Raw genomic sequence first — 15,825 nt, 5'->3', positions numbered from 1 at the left:
TGCCAGCTCATGTCTATAGCTTCATCCTCGACAGTCTCATCAACATGACGTTTGGCACAAGAATGGTTCTGAATATTGATGCATGCCATTGAGACTAGAATTCAATGGACATATCAAAGAGCACACATTATATTCTAGTCTTGCATAAGCACGATCTTCTTATTCAAAACTTTAAGAATATTATCAAAGAGAGAGATTTACAAAGCAACGACATCGTTCTCGTACCTTGCGCTTCAATATTATGATCAACAAAGCAACCTGTAAAATCAAGACCAACTATTGTGTTGCCGTCCCAATGAAAAACTTTCAAAAGTTATATTCTAGTCTACAGCACCTTTATTAAATACACTCTTGTTCACCAAAAATTGAAAGAATATTTTCCAACTTAACACTTTCCCTTTTAAATTCTCAAAAAGAGAGATTGAAAAAGCAAAGAGATCGCTGGTGTACCTTGCTCCTCGATATTTTGATAAAGAAAGCTTCTCAAAGAGCAAGGTCCTATAAATGGTTTGCCGTACGCAGGAAAAACTTGCAAAAGTTACATTCTAGTTTGCAACATGTTGATAAACACACCATTTTGCATAAGCATAGATTGGTTCATCTAAAACTTTTGAAAATTCAAAGAGAGAGATTGACAAAGCAAAGAGCTTGCTGTTGTACCATGCTCCTAGAGGTACTTTAAGTTATTGGTTTGCCATCGCCACCCAAAACTCACAGAAGGCAACCCAATCTACAGGTTGAAGGAATGCATACGAGGAAGCAACCAGGAGAGAGAGAGAGAGAGAGAGACACACACACACAGTACTTTGGGAGCAGAGAGTAGTTTGGGAGGGAAAGCACATTTCAGTTGGTGATGTATTTTGAATGAGACACTATCAAATAGTAGAATCTGTCAATAGTTGTAGCTCGACCACATTTTTTATTTGTTATTGATAGTTGTACATGAATAAAATATTCTTTCTTGCTCTGACAATCTAGACACAATTCAAATTTTTTATAATCTACCCACATTACCTTAGCCCTATGGCCATTGTTTGAGAGCTACTTTTCATTTTGGCCAAAAGGCCCCAAAATGAACTCCCTTTTTTCCTAATGGTAGTCTCACGTAGGAAAGTAATGGGTCCGTCAAAGCTCACCATGAATAACTGCAATGAAGCGTTTACATGCAGTGAACAGTTTGTTGTGCCACCCTCGCCAGTACCTCTCTCAACTACAATAGCACCCTTAATACAATAAAAGGGCTGAATCTCAAGATAATTCATGTATTGTTCAACAAATGAGTGGGGGAGAACAAGGGTTATTGTACCAGAGTTGGTTCTATCGATGAAATTTGCACGAATACAGATGGGATACGTAGGATTCCTAGCCTTATATGTGCCGAAATTGGCCAACAGTTACCCCTCAAATGCAAAGCGGTGGTTTACAAACTCAGACAATACATTGATACCTAGTATTGGAATTGTGTTCCCCCCGCCGACGAAATTTTATCCAAGTAGAACTATGGCACGAACATTAAAGACACCACTTTCCAGAGGAGGTGCACTAGTGTGCCTATCTTTTGGAGGTGAAGAAGAGGTGGCATCATCTTCAAATTGCTTCTTCAAAGAAGAATGCTTGCTTGCTGAACATTGACAAATCGAATGCAGTCAGTCCAAAACTATGTGTGATAGAACACAAAGTGTATCATATTTCTCCATTCAAAGTCACACAATATTGAACAGCCGTCACAAATAAAATTATAATAGTGACATTGCAATAGAATTGATTCAATCAAAGCTGTAATTGTAGTAAAGACAAAATAAAGTCCAGGGATTTGTGCTCCACTCAAAATATAGGACCCAAACTATTATAATCTCCAAAATCAGCAATAGGTGATTTAAAATTCGACTAATACAAAGACTATTTCACGGAAGCATCCATAAATTACAATATGTTTAGATGTATAAACTATAACAACAGCCAACATAACTTGTGCAGTATGCGCTAAGTCGTCGATTCTTAAAAAAGTAGCTTGCATATTGGAATAGTGATTAGGGAAAAGTGTGGAAAATGGTACAGCACATCAACTTTATCATGTCAAATAAAGTAAAATTTCAAACATCTTAAACACAGAGAGTATACCTTCTTTTGTAAGCATATTTCACAGCCGCATGGAATGCTTTCTTCAAACTTGTCTTTGCGCTTTTACCTATTGGAGATTGCTTCAAGAGGCTTCCCTATTTCAGATACTTGGAGGTGGTGACAAAATTATTGAACATTGTATTGCGAATGCCAATTGGAGAGCATGTTCGAACAAATACTAATAACGTGACAATCAAATGCTCAAAATAACCATTCAAAGGAGGAAATAGAAGTACAGAAAATGATATGAAATTGAAAATCTAGATGCAATCATTTCATTGAGGACAAACTGCTAATAAGAGGCTTCTAGCCAAAAGTATTAGCTTGGTCATTCAATATTTCTTCACCACAGGACAGAGGAATCGGAGAAGGATTGTTAAGGAAAGGGCGTGGCACTCTACATACCATACGACAAAGGAATCACAGAAAGTTTGTTAAGGACAGGGGGTGGGCCGTTTGCATATGATCCTATGGGTTAATGTGCAAAATATACACAGGAAGAAGGGGTACAAAAAGGAAATGCTTCCTTACTTGATTCACAGTCTAGAATAGTGCTATCCTCAATACATTTTTCGCATATCATGGGGCAGGGATCCTGTAAGTCAATATCTTCCATTGATTGCTATGACTAACGAACAAATACCTTCTTTTGGTCTAGAGAAAATTGTGCTGAAAATTTCAAGCATGACTCTGTTTACTTGCACATGCGGAGGATAGTATTCAAATCAAGCTACAGCTAAATGAAGAAATAACATGTAATGGAGTAGGAAGGATACACATCATAGTGGTGATTTCATGTGAAAGCTTCTCGTCAACCGATGCGACATGGAGAGGATTGGCAAACTTCTCCAGTTCGGAGAGCTCCACAATTTCTACCTTTTGTGAATAGAAGTGCATACCATAAAGAAGAAGAGTCCAACAAATGAAATAAGGAAGTAAAGGGTAAAAGTCTGTAAGGTGGTCAAATCATACCACGTTCAAAGTTTCAACTACTAGTCTCCATCGAATCAACAGAGAATTTAACAAGAGAGGCCATACCGATAGCAGAGGAAGTAGAGGAAACGTACAAGGGTATATAGAGCAACTATGATCAGTGATGTAAACCCATACTTCTCCATAGTTTATATAGGCAAGCCATAGATGGACGATGAAGCCATACCTTTGCAGATTGGGCCATGAACCTCAACAAATCATGCCAGAAGGGAAGGTAACAGATCTTTAATAACTCCAATGGTTTCGTCCAATGCTATCCAGCACCTAAACACACATGATCCAAAGAGCACTGGTGCGACCAAACACACCAAACCCAACAGCAGCAACGAAGTCTTTCGCGATAACCTATTTAAAGCGCGCTCATCACGGTGGTATTGTTCCTACAAAGTTGAATCGAACGAGGAAGATGGCCGTCAATTGTTCTCAATAACGGCAGTGACACCCGTGAACCCAGCAGCACCTACCTCTTCCATAATACCCCAATGAGAGGAGAGGTATCCCAAACAACGAGCAAGGGGGAACGAGCCATGTCAAGCAAGCAAGGGGGAACATAATTGACATCACACATTCTAACCTCTGAAAACACTTATACATTGCTATGTGACATTATGGATCCCTTTAGCTCAAATTTGTTTTAAAACAATATGTAGGAAATGGAAAAATGCATCCAAGAGAGTCGATGCATAAATTCATTCTGATACACTATGTAGGAAATGGTGAAATGCATCCAAGAGAGTTGATGCATATAATGCAACTCCACAATGAAAATGATCTTTGATAAGAACATCCCACTGTGAATGCCTAGGTGGTGCACAATGCTCCCTTATAAAGGGAAGGTCTCTCGCCTCCAAAGGGAATATGTACTTTCACGCTAATCAAGCAACACACAATTGGCTGGAACAATAATACCCTAGGGACTTTCTCATAATCTTGTAGTAGCTATTGGGCTTTTTGCTAAAATTTATCTAGCATGCCTTCTCTTCTCAACCAACTATGGCATAGGATAGCTAAGAGTACATAAGAAGTAACAAAAAATTGTATCCCCATATTGACTAGCCAATTCTTGTGTGGATACTACAATGTCTAATGTAGACATAAGAGGCATCCTACAAATTGTGAGTCTTCTTATATCTAACGTAGATATAAGAGGCATCCTATAGATTATCAAACTTCCTTCTAATCAAACATTATAGTTCTTGAACACAATCTACTATGATACCAAATCCATTTCTAGCCAATTGTTAGGAAGCTTTCCCACCATCACTTGCTTGACAATGTACTCAAATAAGTCACCTTTAAATTTACTCAGCTAAATCTTTGTCTTCCAAATTGCAAGAGATGGTCAAAGTAGCACTCTTTCGAGTATGACTAGATGAGTTTTAACCCTCAAGCATTATGGTCAAAGAGGTTAGGCTGATTGCATATGTATTTTAGTAATGGTGGTCTATCATGCTATAATTTTATGCCATACAAAAAATTGTCTATCAATTTCTTCATATATCCCATGGTTGGGATATCAAGGATTGCATATGAGATTTAAAATAAATAAATGAATAAATAAATGAGTGAATAAATAAATAAATAAATAAATAAGTAAATATATATACACATATACTCTGTAAGTCCCTTGCAATAAAAGTAAAACTTTTGATTTATGCATATTTTGGCATTTTTGGCATTAGAAATGAGCTCAGAAGACCTAAAAACATTAGAAATGACTGTAAACATGGGTACCTTTTGGTGATTTCTCAGAACCCCCTTTGGAGAAGAAGTGCATGTGTTTCTAGCCAAAGCAGCCCGCGCCATGTGCTTGTGCATGCTCTAGCAATGCATGGGATGGAAATATTTTATTAGTTATCATGAAACAAATTTAGATAGGCATTTTTCATTGCCCAGTTGCTCGATTTAGACTTTGACTCGTTCCCGATCGCTCGTGAAATGGACATCCTCGTGAGAGGATAAAGATCCTACTCGCCAGTACCAAAGGAAATAAGTAGCGAACGTCACGTTGACTAGTGCAAACAAAAGACACCATCGACGGAAATCTCACGGACAAGCTCCGCTCAGGAAATGAAGAAAAGCTCCAAGGGAGAGAGACCACGAGCAGAGTGGAGACGCAAAGAAGCACGTGGCAGTGGGAGAGTGGGAGAGTGGGAGAGAGGACGAGCAGATGGGCAACGAAAAATCCAACCAATCAAAAATTTCAGCAAAGAATAAAGTAATGGTCATAACCAAATGGCTTTACTATAGCCTGAACAAAACACAAGAGAAGAAGAAGAAGAACAAAACACACTTTTTTGGGTGAAATACAACAAAAAACACACACACACAGACACAGAGACAGAGAGAGAGGAAGAGGGTCTGCAGATCGCTCTATCGTTTTGCAGCCATGACCGAGGTTATCATCCGCCGGCGCAAGGGCATGACCAGCGTCAAAGACATGCCCGTCTTGCAGGACGGCCCTCCCCCCGGTGGCTTCCCCCCTGTCCGTTACGCCCGCAAAATCCCTAACTCAGGTCCTGGCGGTGTCGCTGTCTTCTTAGTCTCCACCGCCGTCGTCTTCTACGGCTTTTATCAAGTCGGACAAGGGAACAAAAAGCGCAGGTCTCTCTCTCTCTCTCATTTTTTACATCGCATAGGAAATACAGTGCTTTAGGCCGTGTTTTGGCTCCCCATAAGATCTCCAGACCCCTAGGATAATGCATTGTACAACCAAATTTGTCCAACAGCCGGTTGACTAGATCTCATACCAGCGTAGACTGCAAACGCAATAAATAGGGCTACGATGGCCATCTATACTTAACGCGGTTGACTGTGTGATAAGGTGTAGGGTCGTACCATAATGCCGGACCCGTGGCAAACGGGCTTTGTCGTTTCTTAAAATTGTGGAAGACCAAGCCGTGCTCAATCTATCTACAATTGAAGACCACCGCAATAGCACTGACCTGTAGGAAGAGAATGTTAACTGAATTGCTAGCTACACTCTATTGTCGACGAGTGGAAGCACTCTACAAACTTAGATACATGCAAAGTTATCCCAGATTATAAGACGGGAATAACTATTTTTGTTGAAAACGTGCAGTTTTACAAGACTGTTCGTGAATCCCGAGGATTCTGTATCATTCGTATGTACAATGTAGACCTCGATCACAGAACTTGGTGTAAAACTCCTGGATCCTGCGTCCTGACCCATGCTTGAATTTATGAAGAAAGGATCTGTTCTGGTTGCAAAACTTCGGCTTCATCAAGAACTTCAAGTTGTTGCTCGTTGGAAATCTTTGAAAGAGGAGGTCCAAAATATGGCTTCAACCAAGTTACGTGAAACACATTGTGCATAGTCCAATTGTCTGGAAGGTGTAACTTCATTGAGACATCGTTGATCTTTTGAATAATCGGGAATGGTCTGAAGCTCGTGAAGGACAGCTTAGGGCATCGCATGCCCACCTGCTTCAATCTTTGCTCGATAATGCGTAAATATATCCATTGACTCTCTTTATACTGGACATCTCGTCTGGATTTGTTAGCTTGGCGCGTATACGATGGTTGAGCTTTGGCGATGCAGGCTTTTCACAGGCTCTGTAATCTCTGCCATTGATTCGGTGGTTTTGTTGGCTTCAAGAGATGGAGACACCATCCGGGCGAGGAGTGATGTAAACCGCTGTCCAAACGTTGCTTGATAAGTTTTGTGTTTTATAGCCTATCCTTCTTTGATAGCCTGATAGGGTTTCTTGGAGTAATTTGTATGAGCATCATGACAATACCATTTCAAATATCAAACGCCATGCCATTATACTTTACCGTCTCGTTGTTCGATTGCGGATGGAAAGCGCTGGACATCTGCAGCTTAGTACCAAAATTATCAAACAAGGCTTGTCAAAAGTTAGACGTAAACTTGGAGTCCTTTTCGGATGTGATGGTCTTTGGTAACCCTCCAATGGGATACCAATACTTGATAAACAAACGAGCTACATCTTCAGCGCTGGCCGTTTGTTTGCAGGGAATAAGCATACAATATTTACTAAAGCGACAAACAAATCCATACCTATGTCTTGAAAAGGACCATTAGGGATTGGCAATGGCATAAGTAAGCCTGCCGCTTTCTGGTGGGAAGCCTTGACCTTTTAGCATATCTGACAATTCTAAACATAGCCGTATACGTCCTTCTGCATCTTTGGCCAATAGAAATAGAGCTCTAACTTCTCCAAAGTCCCGTTGATACCTCTATGACCACCAGTAAGGGCGTCATGGGCATCGTGAAGAAACAACTACCGTTTGTCTTTGAGTTCACATAATCTTTTCTTATGGAAAAGCCAATAATAGCCTGGAGCAAGCGTCGTGGGTAAGTGGAATTACGTGTCAAACTTTGTTGACTCCGCGTACTGTGCCTTCATGCTATCAAGATCCTTTCCTTTGATTTCGAGTAGAGTGGCCTGCTGTATGGTCTGGATGGAACCTTTCCGACTGAGAGTGTTTGCAACGGGGTTGTTTTTGCCGGGAATGTACTCGATCATTCCCCCTAACTGCTGGAATATCTAGCTCCACCGTTTTTGCTGATCGCTCCATTGTGCACTAGGCATTGTCTGAAGCTACTTAAGGGCTTGGTGATTTGTCTTGACCGTGAAAGTCTGTCCGTATAGGAAAGGCTTCCAATGTTTTAATGCTTGGATGACACCGATGAGCTCTCTATCATAAACTGAATAGTTCTTTTCGGCATCGTTAAGCTTTCTGTGGTAATATGCCACGGGCCTATCCTCTTCTTGTAAAACTATCCTGATGGCGACATTACTAGCGTCCGTGATTACGAGAAATGGGATCATCCCAAGAGGTGATCTTCATAATTGGTGCTATCGTGGCTACCCGTTGCAAGTCATGGAAGGCCTGCAAAGCTTTGCCTGTGACTTGAATTTTTTGTCTACGTGTCTTTACCCCCTTGAGTAAGTCTATTAGAGGGGTTGCGTGTGTCAAGAAACCATCCATGTGTGAGCTGTATGCTTGACACAAACCCACAAAGGATCGGATCTTGTGAGCCATCGTGGGGACTGCCCAACTTGTGATAGCTTGAATTTTCTTTGGGTCCAATCGAATCCCTTGAGCAATAATGATGTAGCTCAAATACTGAATTTCCAGCAAAGCAAATTCACTTTTCTTTGCATTGAGGTATAGCTGGTTATCACGTAATAATTGTAGGGCACATCGCACATCTTTAATATGCTACTCGGCTATAGCGGAAAAGATAAGGATATCATCGAGAAAGATGAACATGCACTTCCCAATATACTCTGCAAATACCTGTGACATCATCTTGTTGAATGTTGGTGGTGCATTCTTCAGACCAAAGGGCATGACGACGAATTCGCAATGAGCTCACTCTGTTCGGAAAGCTGTCTTTGGTATGTCAGCTTTAAAAATACGGACTTGATGGTAGCCACTTTTGAGGTCAATCTTTGAGAAAAAATTTGCACGATTGAGTCATTCCAAGATGTACTTGATGCGGGGCATAAGAAACTTGTTGCTTACTGTAAGCTTGTTGAGTGCTCTGTATTCGACACATAGTCGTGCGGACTTATCCTTCTTTGCCACAAATAGAATGGGTCCAGCAAAAGGCGAAGAAGGTGGTCTAATAAACCCTGTGTGCAGTAATTGAGACAATTGCTGCTCTAACTCCCCCTCCATAGACTTGGAAAGTGGATATGGAAACTTACTTGGAGGTGTCGAGTCTAGAAGTAGATCAATGTGATGGTCTTCCGGTCGGTTGGGAGGAAGCTGGGGTGGCAGATCATCCAGAGCATGATGTCTTGGAACTGTTGGAGTAGATCCACCATTGCTTGCCCCACTTGAGGAGCTGGCTTGAACTGTAGTGAGTTGGCACTGGACGTAGGCAAGTGCACACATGGCACCCTTGCGGGTGGCGCGACCTGCTTGAATATGAGAGACTAACGGAATCCTTGGTATGCTCTAATCATCGCGTATCATGGCGGGCTCAGGTAAACCTTCCACACTCGTGAAGGTGTCTTGCCACCAATCAGGCGTCGATACATGCTCACGGAACCACTGAATCTCGAGGATCATGTCGCATCCCATCAAAGGAGTTAGGATAAAATCCCGTGTGAACATATCTTCTGAACTGAAAAAGTGAAATGGATAGCCTTATGCGTGATGTGTCTGTGCAAGCTGAGTGTGAACTTGTCCACTGCAAGCTTGTGAGGCACCAAGGTGCACCCCACTGTCTTGGCAAGTTGAGGGGAGGTGGCATCTTTCAAACTCCCCATATCGAACATGACAATAAACTGATGCCTGTTAGCTCAAATAAGCGCCTTCTTTTGATCTAAGGAATCGCCTTCCTTCTTACTTTGAAAGACCACTGTGGGAACGGTGTTCAAAGCCGAGAAGACGGCATTCGTAGCTGAGGATGGAGGCGGGGCTAGAAGAGCCAATACATTGGTGGCGAACGAAGTAGGCGCTTTCGCAGCCTTCTCGGCAAGCCAATTCGAACAATCCTTCTTGCCATGCCCAGCGATGTGGTGGCAATGAAAGCAACAATGTTCTTGGTGGTACCGCTTTTGCTTGTCGGTAGCCTCTCGTAATACCTGTTTTAGCCTTCTCTTCTGGAGTCATCTTTGGCTTGGACTTCTTTTGACCAGAAGCTTGGCCGTCTTTTCTTTTGGGATTGGTTGCCCTTCTTCTTCTTCTTACCCGTTGTCTTGTTTGATTGCTGCGGGGCTTTGGAATCTTTCTGGACCTGCTTGGGCTTTCCCCCGTTTAGCATCATCTCCTGATTCTGTGCGAGAGTCAGGGCCCGCTTGTAATCCGGCAGGTCGAAGTTCAGAATGGTGTAACGGATGTTCGTGTCCAATCCTCGAATGAATTGCTTCATGTTGGCGCTCTCTGTCACGCCCAACTTCTGCGCCAACTGTTGGAGTTGTAGCCTAGATTACATCCTCGTGTGGTTTGGTCTTTTGGATACTAGATGGCGAGTGGTCCATGTTGCTGATTGGCTCGTGAAAGTATTTGTGAGGTGGTTTGACTACAAGGAGGACACGTGGAGTTGGGCATGAGTTGCTGCCTCCACATGCACACGACTAGACACTTCTCCAAGGGACACTTGTGGCGGTTCTTGTCTCCAAGAGGATGCATGGCGGTGATCGTGGACGACGATATAAGCGATGACTTTGGAAGAGCTCCTTCCTTTTGTTGAAGGCCTTGAGCCTGTGTGTATTGAGTCAATCGCCTCGTGAGCTCTAGTAGCTATTAGTAGAGTCTATAGGGTCCTTAGTTTCTTTTGTAATTGATCATTAGATTAGATGTACAGCCAACAAGCACAGTAGCGATGAGGCTTGGTCGTCAAGTCAGTCCATGAGTCTGTCAATTTGTTGACGGTTAATATAGGGGTCAGGAAGTTTTCATTGTCTTTCGCTTTGCAATATTGTGAAGGCCTTAGTCGCAGATTATTGTGGTGATAATACATTTCGACTGTGCTAGCCAGAGATTTACGTATTAATCTTTGCATGCAATATAATTCCCGCAACCCAACACCAGCATGATGACCTTGTCTGTATGTCAATACAAGCAAACCATTTTGGGAGAGACAAGAGAACTCATCCTCTAGCTTAAGCATATATTGGGGTGGGAGAAAATGGGCTTTGAGGTCGGCCACAAACGTTGCCCAAACGATATTCGTCTTAAGCGTTGTTGGGTCAGTATGCTTACTAGCCCAATGTTGCCACCAGGTCACCACCTCACCCATAAGATGAGGGGCTGCGAGGTGGACTTTATCTTGCTCATCTTGAATCCACGCTAACAGAAAATGAGCCACAAACTGATGAATAAATTGCAAAATTGTTGAATGGTCACACTTACCATCATGCTTAACAAAATTTGGAGTGGACCGCTTGAGTGGTGTTATCTTTGTCTATGATGAAGTTGTGGCGGTGACGGCTGTTGCGCTCAAACTTGTGTGCATAGCGGCTAACATGTGTTTGTGTTGGAGAAGCATGGCCTCTTGGTCTAGCTTTTGTTGCCTCTTTGCCTAGGCGAGTTGTGCGCGTCGCAGTGCCTCCTCATTTTTGCATTCTTCACGCATCAACAAGAGCAGTTTTTCGAAATCTGTGGTTCCTCTTTCTTCTAGCGGCTTTTCTGCTCCTTTTTCCTCTAGACGTTGTTTTGGTCCAGCTGTCTTCTGCTTACTTCTAGCTGGGATGATTGTTCTTCGAGTTGCTGTAGGAGGACTCGATTCTGCTCTAGGACGTTTGCCATCATTTCTTGAGCACTTGGCGGATCTTGTTGGTAGTCTTTCTCTTCTTCAAAGTCTTCAAGGTTGAATCCTTTTCCTGACCCTTCCATGGTGCTTGATTGTGTGTCCTTTTCGGATCTCAACACAACCATACACTTGCGGTAGTCAAGTTGGATATAGACCGAAGCTCTGATACCATTGTAACATGCAATGGTAATCTGATTGTGTAATTCACAGCAAGACCTTCTTTAAACCCTTAGCGAGGAATTAGCGTAATCCACCATAGAGAAAGGAGATGAGGGTAGAGACAGAGTAGAGTCGACAACCGATTGGGTTCCTGTACCCATTGAGGGCCCCCTCCCCCAATCAAGGGAGAATTTGCTTTATGCTTTGAGAATTGAGAAATACAAAGAATTGTTCGTCTTTGCCTTATGCTATGCATAGATAATCTAAACCATGAAACCTGTATCGAGGACAATCAATTACAAGACTCTGAAAGGAAATCTAAAGGCAGCTCATCTGTACAAAGCTTGTTGCTGCCTATTACATGGACACGACCCTAGAACAAGAGCTCGAGCTATAGCTCTAGAGCATCACAAGGAGCCACTAAAGCTAGTCACTACGACTCTCAAATCCTATGACTTAGCAGACTTCATTCTGGTGGGTGTGAAACGGCCATATCCCCTTGATGAGAGCTTAGGTATCCTAGAGCAGCAGGAGGCCGAGAACTTGGCTCAGCTCTAGGACAGAGTCAACGCAAGGGTACGTTCTTTTATTTTTTTGAACTGTACTCTGTATATAAACGCCCCTTTGGGGCTCTCTTTTCTAGGGCCTTTGGCCCACACTTCCATGCAAGGGATGAGCCCTTGGCCAGCCCTAGATAGGGCCTGGTTGGCTGGCTTTGCCCAGCCCAACCAGCCCTCCATATGGGCTGCCATGTGCTGCTCCTTCCCCTGCCATGTCAGCGCCTTTCTGTCCTGCTGGTTCTGTCCTCTGCCAGGCTCTTCTCCAGCGCGGTACAGTTTCGTACAATTGCTGACGTCATCGCGCCTTTTACCTAGGACACCCCGCCAACCATGAATGCTCCAGATTTGTCCCAGATCCACACATCCAGGTAATCTCTCTTTGGGCACATCCTGCCCTAGGTCTCCCTCCCCCATGCACTCCTCATTTGGGGGCTTACAGATGGGGAGGTGACCTTTCCAACACTCGGAGCTTCAAAAACTTTGTTACGATTGTGATAGTAGAATAGAGGACCAAACCTTTGACTTTTGAGGAGTTGGGTCCATTACTGCTACAGGAAGAAGCTAGGGAGAAGCTCTACAACAACGACAAAGACGACAAGGCGTTGTTGGTGAAGGACTATGCTGGCAAGGAAAGGGCAAGCCTAACAGTGGCAAGTCCCAGAAAGACGACTCTGATGACGAGGACACTTCCAAGAGGAAGCAGAAGAAGAAATGCTTCTATTATGACACGCCATGACATTTTGCGAAGGATTGCAGAAAGAAGAAGGCGGATCAGAAAAACAAAGGAAGGAGTCCGAGTCAGATTCAGAGGGTGATACAAAGGCGAAAGCAAATGTGGTAATCGAAGAGTTGTTCCCGGTGACATCTCCGTGTGTTAGTGAGATTGACACGACCCCACAGGATCTGACCCTATCACTGACCTAGAATTGTAAGAAATCCTAGATTTATTATATTTAGAAATGTGCTAAGGAACAGAAAGGAGACTGAGATAGCAGAGAACAAGGAATAATTATATTGCTTGAATGTCTGAAGGGTGGATGTTGTTGTCATCCATACAATTGGGCCTCTCTTATATAGAGAGTGAAGAGTCACACATGAAAAGGTGTGTACTCCAAAGGGTATGTGCATGAAGAGGTGTGTACCCCTTGTGAAGGGTGTGACCCTTGATGAGAGGGTACATTACAATAGGAATGTCTCTTCATTAGGATGTCTCTTGTGAAGGGTTATGCCTCATTAGGAAGTGTCCCGTCGAAAGGGCAAGCGTCCCGTCGAAAGGGCATACCCTTCCACAAGTGTCCATTCATCAAACCATCCATAAGTCTAGAAAGAGAGAAAGGAATACGTCACAGATCGTGACATCCCCTCCCACTCAAAAGAAGACCCTGGTGGAGATAATGAACTGATGTAGAAAATATCATGGTAAGATTCTGAAAATACTGCTGTAAAAGGTCAGGGTACTGCTGTAAGTCTTCATCAGACTGCCAAGTAGCGTCGGAGTCGTCCAGATCTCGCCAAAGAACAAGGAATTCCGTGATAAGTCGATGTCGAGTCTCTCGCTGTCGATGGTCCAGAATACGCTCAGGAATAAGGAGAACATAATCGTCTTCGATTCCTGGGACATAATCACCTGCAGGAGGAACTGCTTCATTGCCTGGAATGTACGTCTTTAGCCAAGAAATATGAAATGTTGGATGAATTTTACCCCATGATGGTGGTAATTCCAATTTGTAACTTAAAGGTGAATTTTTCTTGACGATCCGGAAAGGTCCATAGTATCTGGGTCGCAACTTAGGAAACACAGACTTAATCGTCTTATAGCGATGTGGGGCTACAAATAATAGCACCATGTCACCAGTGTTAAATTCCATGTGACGTCTATGTTTGTTGGCAGACCGTTGATACCGCTCTTGCGCTTTTCGCATATGATCCCTGACTTGCAGTAGAATGTCTTGCATTTCTTGAACCAGATGATCAGCTAGGGCCACTCGATGTTGAAGTACAAAATTTGTTGGTACAATCAAAGTGTGTCCATAAGCTGCTTGAAATGGAGTCATGCTGATGGCACTATGGAAAGAGTTATTATAAGCAAACTCAAGGAGTGGCAGATACTCTTCCCAGGTTGCGAGGCGTGACTGAACATAATGTCGAAGCATTTCTTCTAGAACTTGGTTGACTCTTTCAGTCTGGCCATCTGATTCTGGGTGGTAAGCTGAACTGAACAGTAGAGTTGTACCCAAAGATTCGAACAGTGAAATCCAAAAGTGACTGGTAAACTTAGGATCTCTGTCGGATATGATATTCTTGGGTAATCCATGGTGTCGGAAGATGTGTTGTATGAAGAGTTTGGCTATGTCCGGAGCCTGTGCACTGCTTTTGCAACCGACAAAGTGTGCCATTTTGGACAATTGGTCAACAATTACCATAATCTGAGTGTTACCTCTGGAGGATCGTGGAAGTGTTGCAATGAAATCCATGGAAATACTTTCCCACCTTTCAGTTGGAACGGGAAGAGGCTGAAGAAGTCCTGTTGGAAGTCGTCGACTTGCTTTCATTTGTTGACATGATAAGCAAGATGTAACCATTTTGATGACATCGCTTTTCATCTAAGGCCAGTAGTATGTTGCACTGAGTAACCGATAAGTCTTATTGATGCCTGGATGGGCAGCATAAGGAACTACATGATGCTCTTTTAACAAAAGACGTCGAACATCCTTGTCATGTGGTACACAGATGCGATCTTGATAGTACAGAAGGTCGTCCGTATAAGAATAGGATGAGAAAATCTTCTGTTCGGAAGTCGAAGGTTGATCTTTTGAAAGAACCTGTACTGCTGTGCCGAAGTCTTTATCATTGAAATACTTTCCTTTGAATGAATTCGGAACATCCACAGATAATGTAGAGATTACCATGGCTGATGCTAGAGGTAACCTGCTGAGAGCATCTGCAACTACATTGCGTAGTCTGGAATGTACTCAATGGTCATGTGAAAGTTGGCCAGAAACTCAACCCAGCGTGCTTGTCGAGCGTTCATGACTGGCTGAGTAAAGATGTACTTTAAAGAGTGATGGTCTGTCTTGACCACAGAGTCGGCTCCCATGAGATAATGTTTCCAAGAGCGATAAGCATGTACAACAGCAAGAAACTCCTTATCATAAACCGGATATCGGGTTTGGATATCAGAATGTTTATGGCTGTCAAAAGCAATAACTCTGCCTTCTTGCATCAAGACTGCTCCTATAGCGATATCGGAAGCGTCGGTCATGACCTCAAATGGAAGGTTGGGGTCAGCAATAGCCATAATAGGTGTGGTAGTGAGTGCTTGCTTGAGTTGTTGGAAACTATACTCTGTTTCGGGAAGCCACTGAAAAATTGCTGTGCTTTTCAATAATTCGGACATAGGAGCTGCGATTTCGGAAAACTGATAGACCTTTGTATGGTAGAAGTTTGCCAATCCGAGAAAAGAGCGGACATCATGAACATTCTTAGGAGTGGGCCAATTTCGGATTACCTCGACCTTCTTGGGATCCACAGAGATACCTTGAGCTGAAATAACATGTCCCAAATATTCAAGTTGGGTCTTGAAGAACTCACTCTTCTCAATGTTGATGTAGAGAGAATTTGCGCGGAGAACTTCAAAAACTTGGTGAAGATGTTGTTTGTGCTCATGTAGGGATCTGCTGAAAACGAGGATGTCATCGAGGTAAACGATGACGAACTTATCGAGGAAAGGCCTGA

General features: G+C 43.0%; 1 protein-coding gene across 2 annotated transcripts in view; it reads left to right on the top strand.

Moving 5' to 3' along the window:
- The first annotated feature begins 5,347 nt into the window (after positions 1 to 5,347).
- The window catches only part of LOC147904880 (NADH dehydrogenase [ubiquinone] 1 alpha subcomplex subunit 13-B-like), a 46,008-nt gene continuing 35,530 nt past the window's right edge, over positions 5,348 to 15,825 (top strand). For both annotated transcript variants that reach the window (XM_087396024.1, XM_087396030.1), the window contains exon 1: positions 5,348 to 5,718. In XM_087396024.1, coding sequence (XP_087252150.1) covers positions 5,504 to 5,718 — 215 coding nt within the window. In that variant the 5' untranslated portion in view covers positions 5,348 to 5,503. The remainder of the gene's footprint in view (positions 5,719 to 15,825) is intronic.

This window comes from Dipteris shenzhenensis, chromosome 2 (genome assembly GCF_047967505.1).
Source record: "Dipteris shenzhenensis isolate YYH24624 ecotype China chromosome 2, Dip_SZ_1.0, whole genome shotgun sequence".
Lineage (NCBI taxonomy): Eukaryota > Viridiplantae > Streptophyta > Polypodiopsida > Gleicheniales > Dipteridaceae > Dipteris > Dipteris shenzhenensis.
Note: the sequence above shows the minus strand (reverse complement) of the source record. Positions and strands in the feature narration are given on the sequence as shown.